This window comes from Syngnathus typhle, linkage group LG8 (assembly GCF_033458585.1).
Source record: "Syngnathus typhle isolate RoL2023-S1 ecotype Sweden linkage group LG8, RoL_Styp_1.0, whole genome shotgun sequence".
Taxonomy (NCBI): domain Eukaryota; kingdom Metazoa; phylum Chordata; class Actinopteri; order Syngnathiformes; family Syngnathidae; genus Syngnathus; species Syngnathus typhle.
This window is the reverse complement of record NC_083745.1, coordinates 5,109,755-5,127,826: the sequence shown is the minus strand read 5'-3', so window position 1 is coordinate 5,127,826 and position 18,072 is coordinate 5,109,755. Positions and strand designations below refer to the sequence as shown.

The 18,072-nt window shown below is 44.1% G+C and overlaps 1 protein-coding gene across 1 annotated transcript; it reads left to right on the top strand.

Moving 5' to 3' along the window:
- The first annotated feature begins 87 nt into the window (after window positions 1-87).
- On the top strand, window positions 88-14,093 carry ret (ret proto-oncogene receptor tyrosine kinase). The gene is made up of 20 exons (XM_061284402.1): window positions 88-360; window positions 6,573-6,818; window positions 6,963-7,256; window positions 7,501-7,739; window positions 7,813-8,008; window positions 8,077-8,276; window positions 8,351-8,633; window positions 8,776-8,901; window positions 8,993-9,103; window positions 9,196-9,309; window positions 10,415-10,659; window positions 10,738-10,885; window positions 11,025-11,132; window positions 11,208-11,422; window positions 11,510-11,632; window positions 11,705-11,775; window positions 11,862-11,999; window positions 12,090-12,189; window positions 12,352-12,499; window positions 13,245-14,093. Exons 1-20 carry the CDS (start codon window positions 279-281, stop codon window positions 13,400-13,402), a joined length of 3,345 nt encoding a protein of 1,114 aa, XP_061140386.1. The 5' UTR covers window positions 88-278; the 3' UTR covers window positions 13,403-14,093.
- The last annotated feature ends 3,979 nt before the right edge of the window (window positions 14,094-18,072 follow it).

The window sequence follows — 18,072 nt, the reverse complement described above, 5'->3', positions numbered from 1 at the left end:
ATGAGGCAGTGAGCTGAGCACCCCCACCGCCCCAACCACTCCCTCCCCCCACGCACCTCGCAGCCGTTCCGCCCAGCAGCTCTTGCAGCCACTTTGGAGCCTGAACGCACCGCAGCGCACCGCACCGCTGGATCCACGGATACGCACGACGCGGAGTGGCGGCCAGGCGGGACACGCGCGCTGGTTGCTTTTCATTCTATCTTTTTTTTTTTTCATTCTTATTATAGTTCCACAGTGTGTGAATTGCCTTTGCATGCATCAACTTTCACTTATGGTTGATGAAGATGGGCTCAAGTTGTGGTTTGTCACGGGGAAACGGCGCGTCACTGCTGCTGCTGTTGCTGTGGATGCTGCTGAGAGGTAAGAATCAGCATTTCTACTTGTTTTCTTCCAAGATGGAAAAAGTTAGGTGCTTATTTAAAAAAGTACTTGAAACATGTAACATTTGGTTTAAAACTGGACTTATAGTTACAAATAAATATTTCAAATGGAATTGTTCTTTTTCAGGTTCCAGAATCTTACATGTATATTTTTCTTTTCTTTTTTTCTTCTTCTGCATGTTTTGAAGTGAACGGTTCAATCAATTAACCAATCAACAAAAAAATAAAGATTGTTTTGCCTTTAATAAAGTATGCTGTATTTTTTTGCTTTATTTATAAAGTGGCCTAGTGTACATATGTCATGTTATGTGAGGTATGGCATGTTGGTGGTGAATACAGCCATATATTATAATATCATAATCCCATTCACAATCCCACAGCCCAACTGGAGCGACATGGTTGCTCCTAGCGCTCTATATTTAAAGTCGGGCTCACAGCTCAGGAGCGTGGACATCTTTGTGGGACAGCAAAGTATATTCTGTGAATAAAAAGTAGACATGCTTTCGTAGTGAGGAGGGGGATTTTGACGTTTCTCACTGACTGTGTCCAAGTGCTTGGTCCATAAAGACCTGCTTGGAGGAGTTTGGTGTGAAACAACATTTTTGAGATATTCTAGAATGAAGATTGTAAGGCAGGCCAACATTCCAAACTGTAGTTCAAGTTGAACTCCCACAGACACATTCGGCCATCTTGTAAAACGTGTTCCCATAGGAGGAAGCTGTCATAGATTCAAAGAAGAGAGCAACTCCATTGTTTTTATTTTATGATGTAGGAAATTGTGCAGAATGGCTTCATCAGAGGTCATTCAATGGAGATGCTTTTTCATTTCTGCAAAAAAATGGCGCGACCGGTAATCACCCGAGAGAACCTCGCATGGCCGTTAAAATGATTCATGATCATTTTTAAGGTGTCATGGCTGTATGTAATGTCCTCTGATTATTTGTCATGTTGACAGCAGCTTTATGGTGTTCTCGGGGGCACACAAAGGCTGATTGATGTTCGTTTGCGTCACATATCCTGTGTGTTTGTTGCTCCGGATTGGCTTGACATGTATACCAGAAGGCATTTTCGTCATTGTTTTGGTTTGAGTGAGAAAGTGAAGGGTAATTAAGGTGGGTGCTGAAAAACACCCAATATGATCTCCTCGAATGGCAACAATGGAGCGAAAGAGGAAAGGAGGTGAGCAGCAGGCAGGTGCACGGCAGCTGCTCACATCTTCCGGGCAAACAGCGCCTCTTTGTTTTCCTTGGCAAAATATTGTTTGAACACAACGCTCAGTTTGTTATCAGTTGTTGAAATGACGCTTCGCATTGATTTCATTGTTCCCTCAAGCCCTCAATGAAAACCACACCATCTTCCTTGTCGAAGCTCCCCGTGTAATATAGCTCAATTAATTTTTTTTTTAAAACATACATATTTGTTATTAGATTTCCCCTTTTTCAGAACAATACCAGTATGAGTACTCGATAGCAAGAGTAAAATCATTTTCAAGACCTTTCTTTTATTTCTGACTAAAGGCAGAACAGTCTTTCTGCATTAGAGAATTAAAATAAAAAATGAAAAAAAAACTCAAACAACTTTTTCTGTGTTTAGGATTCCTTTGTAATACATTTTGACAAGTGCAAAATTAAACTAATGACTGAGTTTTCATATTTCTTCAAAATGACAATAAGTAAAATAAATTTAAAATGTAAATAAATAAATATGTGCAAAATAAATTGGGTTCAACTGTTAACTTAAGCACAACATGATGACGTTGGAAAATCAGGTTGGGTGATATGGCAGAAAATATTATCATGATATTAGCATGTCATATCAGCTGATTACAATCATTGAATTTGTTTACCTGTTCAATATAGGAAAAACTACTAAATGGACAAAAAATCCAAAACGTATAACTGAACAGAGGATTCAAAATATCTGCAAGTATTTATGTTTAATGTACAAATGGAATGAGAGGGAAAGAAAATCAAGTGAGCCTTATTTGTGAGTCTTGAATGTTTTTTCTTCTAATGCATTCAATGGCGGTTCACATCCTCTCCACTCCAGGTTGTTTGTTACTGATTGGTGAAGTGTTTCTTGCTGAGGTAATGAATCTGAGGAAATGGGAAATTAACGCAAAGTGGTTAATAGCAGCCACAGCTTACACCTTCAGGTAAAGCAGGGTTAAAGATCTAAAAACTCCTAAAAGCACTTTTGCTGCATCAAGAACTTTCTTAAAATTGTAACTAGCTAATGATTAGTCTTAATGGTTTTCTTGACTAATAATTGATTTTCTTGTAGATACGCAAACTCCACGGCATTCTTCTTCTGAATCCTTTTTAGCGGACAGTCGAATGTCATCCATCAATTCCCCCACGCATGTTCTCACATAAAAGCATCGAGCCGTTTATTTTCCACCGTGACCGTGTTTCCGTACCTTTGACCCTCTTTGCCCTTTGGTAACCAAGTGGTAACCTCCAGCAATGTGTTGTCCATCCCCGAGGAGGCCTCAACCACAACCTCCCCTCATATCTCCTCCCACTAGCTAGCTCGCACGGTTTTTCATCAGCATCTTTCTCTTTTAGCAGCAGCAAAGCAATAAATCTCATTTGGTGCATGCTGCTATTTGATTTAGCTCCTTATTACATTACATGATTTAGTAAAGCTTCTGTTTTGTGTTGCCAATACGGAAGCATCATTAATCTTGTCAATTTGTCTCTGTTGTTGTCACTGCACTTCAATACAATTTGAAAACATGATGTAGAAGTTGAGCGTGTCTTTTACATATATCAGCATGCGTGAGGTCTTTATTAGGTGTTCATTTTTTCTGGACTTTCGCTTAAATTGTTTAATGGATCGAGCGCTTCTTCCTGTTTGCAAACTTAGTTGGTTGATGGTTTAGAAAATGGCTCTTTGTATTCTGATTTGGGATTTTTTTTTAGGTGTTAATAAAAGTAAAAATAATTTCACACTTTCAAAAATAAATCAAAATATACATGCAGCTATAATCTGTTGGAAGTAATCTTTACGTTCCTGCATGGAGGCTTCCCCGGCACTCTGCGTGATCCTTTAGTCAGTTATGGGTCATGCTTCCTCCTCATGCATGGTTAGAATTTAATTTGTTGCGATGAAACGACAAGGAGACGTTGACTGAGATTTTGCCCTTTGGGAATTTGGCCCTTTTGTTTCACATAGATCTTGACAAGTTATTTTCCAGTTCCACACTATTTGCAACTAGGAGTGAAATCCAGATTCAAGGAATAATCAAAAATTCTTACTTCATGACATTTTATCAGCAATTTATTTATTAGTTTCTACCAAAAAAAGCAAGCCAATGAATTGATGTCAAATTGTAATGAAATCATTATCATTTGTAATTTCTATTTTGGTGTGTACATTTGAGTCAAGCCCATTGTCTAATCACTGCTGCTGTGATGAGATGTTTTCTCAAAGCAGGATAATGACGCCAAGTCAACATCACGTGACCCATTCTTGCTCCCCACCGACAGACCCCTGGGAGTTCTTAAAACTTAATTTGTACTTTCATCTAACCCCTAAGGAGATGTTCTATTAGATTTGTTGATGACTGATGAACATGCTCCATTGGCTCTTGTGCTCTTCTCTTCTCTTTGAGCTAATTGGATTACTTGATGGCGTAATGGGTTATTATGTTAAGGTATGCAGCAAAGCCAAACTACCTGATTAGCTTTTGTCTGGAAAGTGATCAGATATATCATAATGCTCGCCCCGGTTACAGGAAATGACTTTATTTCCTCACTAACACCTTATTGCTTTGAAAGCACGGGCTTGATTTAATAAAGGTTGAGCTTCTAGTGTGATATGATGAAACAACACTGCATGTTGGGGGTAGGAGGGACTTTTAAAATATGATCAATAATGGCTTTCATGGGTGGAATTATATATCTCAACACGGAACGTTTTAGCTAATTGAATCCAGGCAGTCCCATTTAATGTTGCCTAATAATAAGTGGTGTTGATGGTTTTGGTGTAATTGTTTATTTTATTCAGCCGGATAATCGATTGTAACGGATTTGTCGTGTGCGGTGAGATGATTTTCCACGCGCCGCCGTCAGTCTCATCAAGTGAAAAATAATCAGCAGCACTGTTGATTAGTACGGTTATTGATTGCTCTGCTGCTTTTCCAATGAGTCGTTTACAAGGACACCTAGAGCTTGTTGACCTTGGCAAATAATGGCCTCTGTGCGCACGCAAAGCAAGCGGGACGAGTGAGGATTTGAAATGGGACTCTTAATATTATTTCCTTGAGATGTTTGTGTACTGAGCGTGAGCTCATTGCTGGTAAATCTCTGAGTCGAAACGCGCATTGAGCTAATTGAGTTCCCGTCTAGGACAACAGAAAGGGCGTCCTCACCCCAGCAGCACCTCTAGACACACTTTGCGACGCATCTCGTAGATATTATGATGAGCTTCTGTCGCCTTTGTCCTTCTGCGGATAATATACGAGGCAAAATGGACACGCGGGTCGTTATTACTTTCTGGAATCACAACAAGGTCAAGCAAAGAGTGTGTTGTCGTTGTGGTTGTTTTTTTTGTCTTTTTTTTGCGTAGCCACTCAGAGGTAGAAAATAGCTATTATAAAAATGGGCTCCAAGAGGCCTCTTGTTCAAACACGATATTGCCTGCAAAATGACACAGCTACTTTTCGAGCGATTGTGCAGCTCGGTGTCTGCTTTTATAACGATGAAGGTTCTTCTTATGATGGCGGTATATGAAAGGCTAATCCTGTTCCAGGAATAATTTACTGTGATATTTCAATTCTTGGAAGAGCATTATTATGATTATTATTATTTCGCTCTGTTATGTATTATAAACTCTAACTCAAATGTCATTTTTGTATCATTTCAGGGGAGGAGGTATAATGAGTCATCATGTTTTTATAAAGCAGAGATATTATTTGTCGTGAGAGGTCAGCTTGATCCAGTCAATTAAGTCTGATGACTTTGTTTTCATTGGCTTCAGTCCTGGAGAGAAATTGAATTTTGACTGAGATGAACAAGTTGTGTTGCATAGCCACGGTGGCATCGGGCCAAAATTTGCTTGTATGTTTTGCTCCCGTCTGGTTAGCAACTGGGATCTTCTAGTTGCGTATCTAAAGCAGATTCAAGCTAATGTGATTTTTGTTTTGTTTTTTTATGACTAGAAATAATTCATTTTTAGGCACTATTGCAATTTGCTGATTTATGAGAATGATTTATCCATTTTGAAATGTGACAAGCAAGGGTCTCTCTTACTAAAATAAAATAGTGCCCTCTAGAGGCTATAATCTAATTAGCAGACAACAAATTTAAGAATGTTCTTTTTCAATGATTTTGTCTTGTCAAGGTTAAACATTTCAGTTCATTAAAAATATCTCCACTCATTTATTGCATACAAAATGATGAAAAAATTATTTTAGTAGGCTCATATGCATTTACTAGCATTTATCCTATATCTTGGCAGTGACTGAAAAAAAAAAATCTAAAGACGTAAAATTAAATTAAATTGTTAGAGCTCATCCCACGGGAGGGACAAACAAGAGGACTTCTTTTTTTTTTTTTTTGCAGGAACACTATAAACAAAAAATGGTCGCAACCACCCTGAGTGAATCACAATCTTTCAGGAAGGAACATTTTATCCATCAATCCAGCCTCCTGTCATCTAAGTCCCGTGAAATTAAATCAATGTCTGAAACCAGAGCTGAGGCCTGAATTGCACCAACAGAAATAGAAAATCTAGTTTTGCTGTCTGCTAATGACATTAGCACGCTCCCTAAATGGTCGCCCACTGTCGTCAAAGGGGATCATAGCAGGGATGTAATTACAGGACCGACACTCGCATCTCAATTTTCTTGTAAAACATATAGCTCATTATGGATTAGCCTTACAAGCACAAAATAGCACTCTCTCCTTTCCTCTGGCAAGTAATGATTCATTTCTCCTCTGTATCATGTGATCTGGCGTAATTAAACATCTCAAGGTGAACACAAGGACGATCGGAAACCGCACGATTATCGACCGCATGAGAAATTCATTAAAAGAGCTGCCTAAGTGTCATTTGAGCCCTCCTTTCAATTTCCGCTAACTGAATGGAGAAAGGGGGGGGGGGGGGCGGTGTTGGGGTCACTGCTGATGATGTGTGTGTGTGTGTCTTCTAACCGGACTATTATCATTGTGTGTTTTATTGAACTAGGAGCTAAAGGATTGTACTTCCCTCAGAATGAGTACAAGGAGACCATTTATCTTGGCCAGGCAGCAGGGAGTCGGGTCCTCCAGGTCCACGCCATGCTGGACAGCGAGTCCGAGAAGCCGCACTTCTACCTGTGCTGGTCCAGCTCGCTCAAGCGGCCCGTGTACAGCTCCTGGTTTAACATGGATACAAACACCGGAGTGCTGTCCTTGAACAAAACCCTGGATGAGAATGACTTTGCCATGCTATGTGAGTGCCGCTGTCAGGCATCCTGGACGTTAAGATTCAATTAGATTGCCGACTCTCCTCCCATACTGATAAAGGAGTTCCATCGTCAGGAAGAGGTCTGTTGGAGATTAAAATGCCTGCTTGTCTCTTGTGTCTTTGCATCAGATAAACCTTCGTGGTCTGTGAAGAAGCTGTCTCTGTCTGTTATGGTGCTACCCAAGTTCACCAAGAGGTCCTGGTGCATCACGAGAAATAACCCTCGGATCATCCTGGACTTTGTAAATGCCACCATGCCACAATGTGCACAGACTGATTTGAAAGAGTTATGCTTCCCGCACCGAGACATCTCCAAACCACACATCATGGAGAACAGATTCCCCGGGCCCGTGATGCAGCTGCGACGACTCACCAGACTCAACGTGTGCCCCAACTTTACCATCTCTTACACTGTGGAATCAGGTTAGAGCATTGGTGGCAAACCTAAGGCTCGGGGGTCAGATACGGCCCGTCACATCATTTTATGCGACCCGCAAAGACAAATTGTGCATCTTCGTGTGTCAATACTGAAATTGCAAATTGTCTTCATTTTGAAAAACAAAATAGAGATTTTTATGACCATGCATCGTTTTAAAATATTTGAACTTACTTCTCTGTGATATCAAAACTTATAAATAATAGTCTTGTTATGTTCTTGTTCAAATAGAGACACCTGCTCCCTTCGCCGTGAATCAGAACACCTCTGAGATGGTCGTGACGGCTCCTTTAGACCGAGAAGAGAGTGAACGTTACAGACTCCTGCTGGTTTGCACAGTTATTTCCGAGGCCGCCATCACCACCCTGGACACTCCTCTGGATGTTTTTGTCAACGACGAGGACGATAACGCGCCATACGTGAACTTAACCGACACGGCGGAGATCGTCATCAGTTTCAATCGGACTAAAGTGAGAAAACGAAAGACGAGATTTGAGATTTTATGTGTAGGAATGCTGATTCAATGCATTTGTCTTTTTCCAGGGTGGCACTTACGGCACATTGTCAATTTTTGACCGGGACTTGACCTCCATCTATTCTACAGACCAGAGTCACAATAGGTATGTTGAGACCTTGCTCAACACGGACCCATGGACGAGAGAAACATTTGATGTAAAACGCAGCTTCAGTGAAAAGAAAGCAGCTCATAATGGAGTCAGAGAAACCATTCATAACTACGGTCAGTAATCTCAAGTGAGCGTCGTCTCTTTAAGAATAGAAATGAAAATATTGTGTCTGCTTTTTTAGACCTGATCCTGAAGAGGAACCTGCTTGTGACGGAGAATCGCAGTGTGCAGCTGGACTATCTGGTCAACGACACCACCTACCCTGGTCTGGAGGGAACTGTGTCCCTTCACTTCAACGTCACCATCTTACCGGTCCACATCCGCTTTGAGAACTTCACGCATATCTTCACGCTCACCCGGAGAGCTTCCCTTTATGCTCAGGTACTCAAATTCAACTGTTGCTACTTTTGGGCTACATTCCAGAATGGATCAAATCAAATCCTCCCTCTTTTCAGGTTGGGAGAGTCTGCGTGGAAAACTGCCAGCAGTTTGATGGTTTCAGTGTCACATACCAGCTCAAGGTTCCCGATAAGAACATCTCTGCTGACGAACTGTCCTGCTATGCGGCCATAAGTATCGCCCAGGCGCCTGACGAAATGTGGGGACTCCTCTACGTTAACGACTCGGAGTCTCTACGAAGAGCCGAGTGCCAGGATCTGCAGTTCATCGTTGTAGCTCAGGCGGCCAACGCACAAGGGGAAGTCAGCGCTGAGATCCGAATCATTCTGGATGCTGAAGGTGGAATACGAATGCAAAAAAATGGTTTATCGACATAATCGTGACATTTCATCTTTCCTTCCCGTCCATTTAAAATGAAGTTTATGTTGCTCCTCTTCCCAGTACATTTAGTAAAGTATTGTCTGTTGTGACTTTTTTCAAGTGGTGAACCAGGAGAGTCAGCAGCTCGTGTCCTGCTCGGAAAACAGACGTCGAGGAGACTGTGAGTCCACCAGAGGCCTGGGGGCGACGATGGGGAGATGCCAGTGGAGGCAAGGCACTGAAAAAGGTCATTTGAAAAGTACACATGCAGTTGTTTAAAAAAAAAAAAAAAAAGACTGTAGCCAAACATCCAATGTGCAATTTGATTATTATTCCAGGAATTGCTGAAAACTACTCGACCTGCTCCCCGGACCTGCGCACATGTCCAGATAGCTTTTGTGACGCTATCGAAAGCAAAGATACATCAATATGCCCGCAAGACTGTACGAGTAAGTTCTGATATCTCCTTTTTTTTTTTTTTAAAGAGTCATGATGGCAGATTGTTGCAATGTTGACTACATGCATGTGTGTGGCTGTGTAGAGGAAACTGTCACAGGAGGTCATGAACTTGGTCTAAGAAATGGCATCCAGGCTGGCTACGGGACATGTTACTGCTTGACGGAAAGATGCTTCTGTGAAAAAGACGATGTTGAGGGTGAGTTGTCACATCTGTGTTGATATTGAGGTTTTGAGAGGACTAGGCTATTCATAATGAATGAATAGATAGATAGATAGATAGATAGATAGATAGATAGATAGATAGATAGATAGATAGATAGATAGATAGATAGATAGATAGATAGATAGATAGATAGATAGATAGATAGATAGATAGATAGATAGATAGATAGATAGATAGATAGATAGATAGATAGATAGATAGATAGATAGATAGATAGATAGATAGATAGATAGATAGATAGATAGATAGATAGATAGATAGATAGATAGATAGATAGATAGATAGATAGATAGATAGATAGATAGATAGATAGATAGATAGATAGATAGATAGATAGATAGATAGATAGATAGATAGATAGATAGATAGATAGATAGATAGATAGATAGATAGATAGATAGATAGATAGATAGATAGATAGATAGATAGATAGATAGATAGATAGATAGATAGATAGATAGATAGATAGATAGATAGATAGATAGATAGATAGATAGATAGATAGATAGATAGATAGATAGATAGATAGATAGATAGATAGATAGATAGATAGATAGATAGATAGATAGATAGATAGATAGATAGATAGATAGATAGATAGATAGATAGATAGATAGATAGATAGATAGATAGATAGATAGATAGATAGATAGATAGATAGATAGATAGATAGATAGATAGATAGATAGATAGATAGATAGATAGATAGATAGATAGATAGATAGATAGATAGATAGATAGATAGATAGATAGATAGATAGATAGATAGATAGATAAATTAAATAGCTGAATGAAGTTTTTTTTTTTCGTGCAACCATTTGACGAAATTCCACACCATTTTTTTTTCCTTTTTTAGTACTCTATTGGTGCTTCAATGCATCCTTGGTTTCATCTTTTGCCCTTGCAGCAAAAGAAAATAGTTTATCCATACCAGATGATTTTCATATTTTGTGTACTTGGACATTCCTTTGAGTGACTGCAATCACACAGTTGAAATGTTTTGCCTTTTTTTTTGCAGTACACAAAATGTTATCCTGCTTGATCTCAGTACTAAATTTCTACTGTCCCTCACCCGCAGAGGGGCTCTGCGACGACATGTGCAAGACGGTCATCGCCACCATTCTGCTCCTCTCCTTCATCGTTTCCATCCTCCTTTCATCCTACTTCATCCACCGCTACCACAAGAAGTCACCCAAGGCCCCAATAGCGTCCGCTGAGATGACTTTCCGCCGGCCGGCCCAGGCTTACCCCATCAGCTTCCCCGGTAACAACCTACGAAGAGGCTCGCAGGAATCCATCGAGACCGACACCTTTAAAATACCTGTGAGCAACACCTCAATTCAAACCTGTGACCCTTTGCGATACATGTGAGACATCATCCTGTTTATTTTCCTTCAACAGGAGGATCCCAAATGGGAATTCCCTCGGAAGAACCTCGTGCTCGGCAAGACTTTGGGAGAGGGAGAGTTTGGGAAAGTCGTCAAAGCGACGGCATTCAGGTTGAAAGGAAAAGCAGGTTACACTACCGTGGCTGTGAAAATGCTGAAAGGTAAGACCTCTGCCTTACCTGTCATCATGACAAGTAAAAATAAAATGAATATTATTTGTCTACTGATCTCTAATTCTTCTCACCAAACAAATACGGATTTGTACGTGGACCTAATGTCGTGGCTCATTTGTCGTGATAGAAAACGCCTCCCATAGTGAGCTCCGGGACCTGTTGTCAGAATTCACTTTACTCAAGCAAGTGAACCACCCTCACGTCATTAAGATGTACGGCGCGTGCAGCCAAGATGGTAGGACCTCAGCAGAGTTCCTCAGTCACAGCCGCTGTGGTGCATGGAGTGTGAAGACTGTGTTCCTCTGAATAGGTCCATTGTACCTGATCGTGGAATATGCCAAGTTTGGGTCACTTCGCAACTTCCTTCGCGAGAGCCGGAAAGTTGGCCCGAGTTTCATGGGAATGGACGCCAACCGAAACTCCAGCTATTTGGAGAACCCAGACGACAGGGCGCTGACCATGGGTGACCTGATCTCCTTTGCATGGCAGATATCCAGAGGCATGCAGTATTTAGCTGAAATGAAGGTTGGACTTTTTGTGGTATCTTCATGATATGTTATGATTATGTGTTATAAGATTATTATTTTTTTATGGTTGGGGGGGGTCAAACAGCTTGTTCACAGGGACCTCGCAGCACGAAATGTGCTCGTAGCAGAGGGAAGGAAGATGAAGATCTCAGACTTTGGCCTCTCCAGAGATGTTTATGAGGAGGACTCTTATGTTAAGAGAAGCAAGGTGAAGATGAAAATAACAACTTTAAACATAATCTTTGAACTCACTCCAAAATCTCGTGGCTTTTTTTTGAAGGGTCGGATACCTGTTAAATGGATGGCGATAGAATCCCTGTTTGATCACATTTACACGACCCAAAGTGACGTGTGAGTACATCTTGAAGTTGATGCTTCATTATCGAAGCTATTATGCTGACTCGGTGTTGACTAAGATGTTTCTCCTTTCTTCCCAGCTGGTCCTTTGGTGTGCTCTTATGGGAAATTGTGACATTAGGAGGTAATCCATACCCGGGCATTGCACCCGAGCGCCTCTTTAACCTGTTGAAGACTGGATACAGGATGGAGAGACCGGAGAACTGCTCCGAAGAAATGTGAGCCCTCGGCTTTGTAATTCGACAATATCTCCAAATCAAATAATATTCATCCAAGCAATTTTGAAAAAAAAAAAAAATCCTCTGCAGGTATAACCTCATGGGCCGATGCTGGAAACAAGAATCGGACAAGAGGCCGACGTTCTCCGACATCAGCAAAGAACTGGAGAAGATGATGGTTAAAAGTCGGGTATGGTGAAAAGCAAATGTGCTTCATTTTTATTTTAGTCAACAAGGACTTCATATCATATCGATATCCTCTTCTTGCCACTTTAATGTTGTTAGAAAAAAGAAACTCCGCCCACCCACCTCATCCAATCACCTTAATCACACCTTGATCTGCTTTTGTCAGGATTATCTGGACTTGGCAGCGTCCACGCCTGCTGACGCCCTGCTGTACGATGACGCGCTCTCTGAAGAGGACACACCACTTGTGGACTGTAATAACGCCCCTATCCCTCGAACCCTCCCCTCCACATGGATTGAAAACAAGCTCTATGGTAGAATTTCCCATGCATTTACTCGATTTTAGAAGCAAGGGCAAACGGGCTCTCGAGTTATGTTTTGGCTTTCTATAGGCAAGTGTGAGTGACTGTGATCTGGGCATGCCTTTTTTTGCTGATTCTTCCCGACCATTTCATCGTAAATTGCAAAAGCTCCGTGAAATACTATCTGTTGTCTTGCTTTTTTTTTTTTTGATTTGGACCTGCTTCTAATGTACAGGAAAATTGACCAAAAATTTTGTAAATACTGACATTTTAATTTATACAACAAACACCATTCCCCCCTTCATTACCATTTTATTTGTATGTTACATTTTTTTTAAAAAACAACTTATTTTTGGTCCTCCTTTTGTTGGGGCATTTGAAACAGGTCCTCGCTGAATCAATCACAACTTGTGGTTTGAATTTCAGATTGTCTTTAAATTTTCCTCACTTTATTCCATGTCTATTAATCGATTCCATGATGGAGAAACAGTAAGGCTTTTGAGTGCAACTCTTTGGTGATGTCACTCAGATAAAAATACAGAATGTACAGGTTGCAAATGCAATATTAACAGATGCCTTGATTCGTTACAAAGAAATAGCCATGAAGCCATAACAGACACGTCTGTCAGCTTTTTTTTTATTTTATTCTCTCACCCTCTCCAGCCTGGCCACTGCAGAGTTTGATTTAAAAGCCTTGCTGTCTGCACGCTGCTTATCTTTCATTGAGTGCAGAAAAATGATGTGTTCTCATTTTTAGGCATGTCATACCCGAACTGGCCCGAGAAGAGCCCGGTACCGCTCAACAGACATGATGCCACTAATCCAGTCTTTACAAGATATGCCAATGATAGTGTTTATGCAAACTGGATGGCTTTGCCTTCACCCGCAAAAACCGTGGACAAGCTTGATAGCTAGATGTGACAAGACAAATCCACATTGTAGAAAAGATGTGTTGGTAGATGTGTATATTTCTATAAGACTGTATATATATACAATCTGATGCTAAAGTCGGTTCCCTTTTATTTCTGTTGCACGGGTACTAAAACTGGGATCTTCTGGGGTTGTTTTTTTTTTGCCGTGAAACTTGCTGGATCAAAGTAGGCCATGTTTTATTCAGCTCTTATGTATATTAATTATTACCTCACAGTCATGTCAGCCACGTTGTATCACTGCATGACTGTTGTACCAGATTGTACGTCAGCGTCTTTTAAGTGCCTGTGCCGCTTTCGACAATAGCCTCCAAATGTTAGTGTGCTACTGTGAAGATATAAATGTTCCAGCCCAGGAATGAAAGGGGACACTTTTACCATCATCTGCTGTAGACAGCTGGAACTGCGTGGACAAGACGTTTTTACTTTGGAGGACTGCGCTCCTTAATGTGCCCAAAGACCAATTTTCTGTTTTACCCACATGATGTTTCAGAAATATTTCCAAACAGGCGTGTAACTGACTTCTTATTTTTATTATGATTATTTTTTTTTAATGATATAAATGTCAGTAAATCAGTGCTACTTTTGTTTGATGACCTAATGCAAATTGTGGCCATTTCATTCTTTTTTTTCACTCAGTGTAAAAGCAAACGTCAAGGGAAAAACATGTAAACTGATGAGTGTTATCATTGCAGTTTTTCTTTTGATTGTTACAGTTAATAAACAATAAAAAATAATTCAGAGTGCTTTTCTTTTTTTTAGACAAAGACCTTGAAAACCTTCTACTAAATATGTTGCATGAAAACAACTCTTTAGACCCTCTTACATTCTCCTGAATGCAGTTGGAGAACCATATTGTGATGCAATATGTCACAATGCTCTCAATGGTCAAGCGGTAGAAGGTCACAATGCTGCTGGCATTGTCCCAAGCGATATCAGGAAAATACAACCCCTGCTGTGATTTAATGATTAAATTGCCCCAAATAATTTGAAAAAATGTCAATATTTCCTTAATGAAATAGTATTGTTTGGCAGACCTCAGGACCAGGCCTCTCATTCAGTTAGGGGGGGGGGGGGTGATGTTTGTACTCTGTGACATGTTCTTTCTTGTATCTTGATGCAAATGTTTCCATGATAAAATACTTCAGGTCTAACCAGGATTTGAACTCAGGTTGCTTGGGCGAGAGTCCAGAGTACTGACCACTACACCAGGGGTGGGCAATTCTGACTGTTGAGGGCGGGTGTCCTGCATGTCACCCTGTTGCAGCCTGATATTTAGCAAGATCTGCAGAAGCTGGATAACAATCCTGATCATTTGAATCAAGTGGGTTGCAGCAAGGAGACCTATAAAACATGCAGGACTGCCAGGACAATCGAGGAAACCTCCGACAGCTCTCGCTTTGACACCCACTGATTCATTGAGTTTCATATTGCGTATTTTATGTGCCTTCTCTGCATCCATTGAATCTGTGGTTCTTTCTCAACGTTTCTCATTTTTTCCATGGTAGTTTTTCCTTTCCCTTTTGGGAGCTTAAGATCAGGGTGTGGTGTGCAAGGACTGGAGTCGGAGGCGGAGTGATAAATGACGGTGCCAACGGCAGTTGTTTTAATGACATTTATAACTTGCTTCTCTCAACCACGGGCCGACTCTTTTCCCTTCGAGATCCTAACGCACACTACACAAAACGGAAACTCCCACACGTGTAAAACATCCCACCGGAACTCGGCAACGTGAACTTAGGTTCCGGGTGAATTATGTCAACTCACTACACATGCCCCCCCAGAATTCACCCATAGTCAAAATCCCCGCGCCGGAAAGGAACGACAGCCCGACCACAGCGGGTGTAGGTGGCAGGGGCTGGCAGGGGGTCAAGGGTAGGGGGCGCCACCGGAAAGACCGCTGGGCTGGACGGTCGCGTTGTCGGTCGGGCAGGCGGGAGCTCGGTCAGGTCGGAGGGGCGAGGCGCTGGGGGGCGTCCGCGGCGTGGGGCCTGCGCCAATTCCAATGTCCGGGAAACATCCACGTGGGCAGGCTTAATCCTATCGACCGAGATAGTCTCAGGCCTACCGCCGATGTCCACGACCATGCTCTTACTCCCGTGCTGCAAGACCTTAAAAGGCCCGTCGTAAGGCGGACGCAACGGCCCGCGGTGGGCGTCGTGGCGGATGAACACAAAACCCGCCGAGCGTAGGTCGGTGGGCACCCGGGAAACAGGGGTGCAGTGCCGTGACGTGGGGACAGGTGCGAACGTCCCGGCAACTTCCAGCAGGGAGGACCGCTGCCCGGCCGCCGACCAAGGCGTTGTGGCGTCTGGAATGAAGTCCCCAGGAACTCGTAGTACCTGGCCGTAGACGAGCTCAGCAGACGAGGACTGCAAGTCCTCCTTAGGGGCCGTCCTGAGGCCCAGCATGACCCAGGGAAGTCTGTCCACCCAGTTGCCATCCACCAGACTGGCGCGTAGAGCCGCCTTCATGGAGCGGTGGAACCGCTCGCACAGCCCGTTAGCCTGGGGGTGATAAGCGGTGGTGCGGTGCAGCTTGACGCCCAAGCCTCCAGCAACCACATTCCAGATCTCGGAAGTAAACTGTGCACCCCGGTCCGAGGAGAGGTCTGAAGGTGTTCCAAAGCGCGCGACCCATGTGCCAATAAACGCCCGGGCCACGTCAGCAGCCGAGGTTGAGGAGAGGGGGACGGCTTCAGGCCAACGGGTCGTCCTGTCCACCATGGTGAGGAGGTAGGTGAAACCATGGGAAGGGGGGAGCGGGCCCACAAGGTCGATGTTGACGTGGTCGAACCTCCTTTCGGGGACAGTGAACGGCTCCAACGGGGCCTTGGTATGGCGGTGCACCTTCGCACGCTGACAAGCCACACACGAGTCGACCCAGGCCCGAACGTCCCTCTTCAGCCCTTTCCAGACGAACTTCTGAGCCACCAGCCTCACGGACGCTTTTCTGCCAGGATGGGACAGGCCGTGTATCGCCTCAAAGACAGCCCGCTGCCAGCCGGCAGGGACAAGTGGTCTAGGTTGGCCGGTGGAGAGGTCGCACCACAGCCTGACACCTGAGTCGCCAACCGCGACCTCCTCCAGACGCAGTCCAGTGTCCGAGTCTCTGAGCGACTGGATCCCAGGATCTGAGGCTTGGTCAGCACTCATACTTGAGTAGTCGAGCCCCAGCTGAACCGTGTGGATGACCGCTCTAGAGAGGCAATCGGCGACCACGTTGGACTTGCCGGCGATGTGTCGGATATCTGTGGTGTACTCGGAGATAAAAGACAGCTGACGCTGCTGGCGGGCGGACCACGGCTCAGCCACCTTGGACATAGAGAACGTGAGGGGTTTGTGGTCGACGAAAACCGTAAACTCACGGCCTTCCAGGATGGAGCGGAAATGGCGGATCGCCAACCAGACGCCGAGTAGCTCCCTGTCGAATGTGCTGTATTTGCGCTCCCTAGGGACCAGCTGGCGGCTGAAAAAGGCGAGCGGTTGCCAGGCGCCACCAACCCACTGCTCAAATACAGCACCAACTGCGTAGTCAGATGCGTCGGTCGTGAGGGCGACCGGGGCTCCAGGCGACGGGTGGACCAACATGGTGGCCTGGCACAGCGCAGCCTTAGTATCCTCGAAAGCCTTGATCCCCTCGGGGGTCCAGTCGATGTCCTGGTTGGGGGAAGGAGATGTCGGCGGTGACAAAGTCCCATGTGAAACGCTGACCCCCGAAACATACGTCCACAGTCCTTGTGCCATACGTCCTGATGGGGGTGTCGTTGGCGGATGTTAAGGGCGGGCCGTGCAACCCTCCAGCGGCGTCGTCCACCGTAGCCGGCAGGACGCTCCTCTGGGCACCGGTGTCACAGAGGAATCTGCGACCAGAGAGGGAGTCCTCAATGAACAGCAGCCGGTTCTTTTTGCCTGCGGTCACGGCCACTACTGAGCGCAGGCTTTGGCGTTTCCCGTCGTGTTGAAGTTGCAAGGGGAGCGGCACCTTTTAGCCTTGGCGCCAAAACGTGCATGGAAGTAGCACAAACCTGTGCTGGCGCGGCCGTCAGTTGCAGCGTGTCCCCTGCCAGGGGAAACGCCAGCGCTTGGGGACGTGTAGCTGCGTGTTGGGGCCAGCACACCAGGGGCGAAACGCTGGGTGGCCAAGTAGAAACGGTCCGCTTCCTCCGCCAGAGCACGCGGCTCCGTAATAGTCGTATTTGCGAGGGCCGTTTGGACGTGCGGCGGCATATGTCGCAGAAACAGTTCAATGAAAAGAAAATTCGGCTCTTCCCCACCCAGCAGGTTTAACATCATCTCCATGTGTTCAGAGGGTTTGCTGTCCCCCATGCCCTGAATAGCAAGCAGGCGCCGGGCTCGTTCGGATCGCGACAGTTCAAAAATCCTGAGGAGATAAGCCTTGAGCCCTGCATATTTATCCTGGGCCGGAGGGGAAGTGATGAAACTTACGGCTCTGGCAGCGGTGGAGCTTCCGAGTGCCGAGACAACGTGGTAGTAGCATGTGGCGTCATCCGTAATTCCCCGGAGGGCGAACTGAGCCTCCGCCTGTGCGAACCACGTTGCTGCAGAAGTCTCCCAAAACTCAGGCAGCCTAAGGACGGCGGAATGCGCCATGCCGTCTCGCTCGGTATTCTGTTCAGTCCCGGAATCCTCAGCG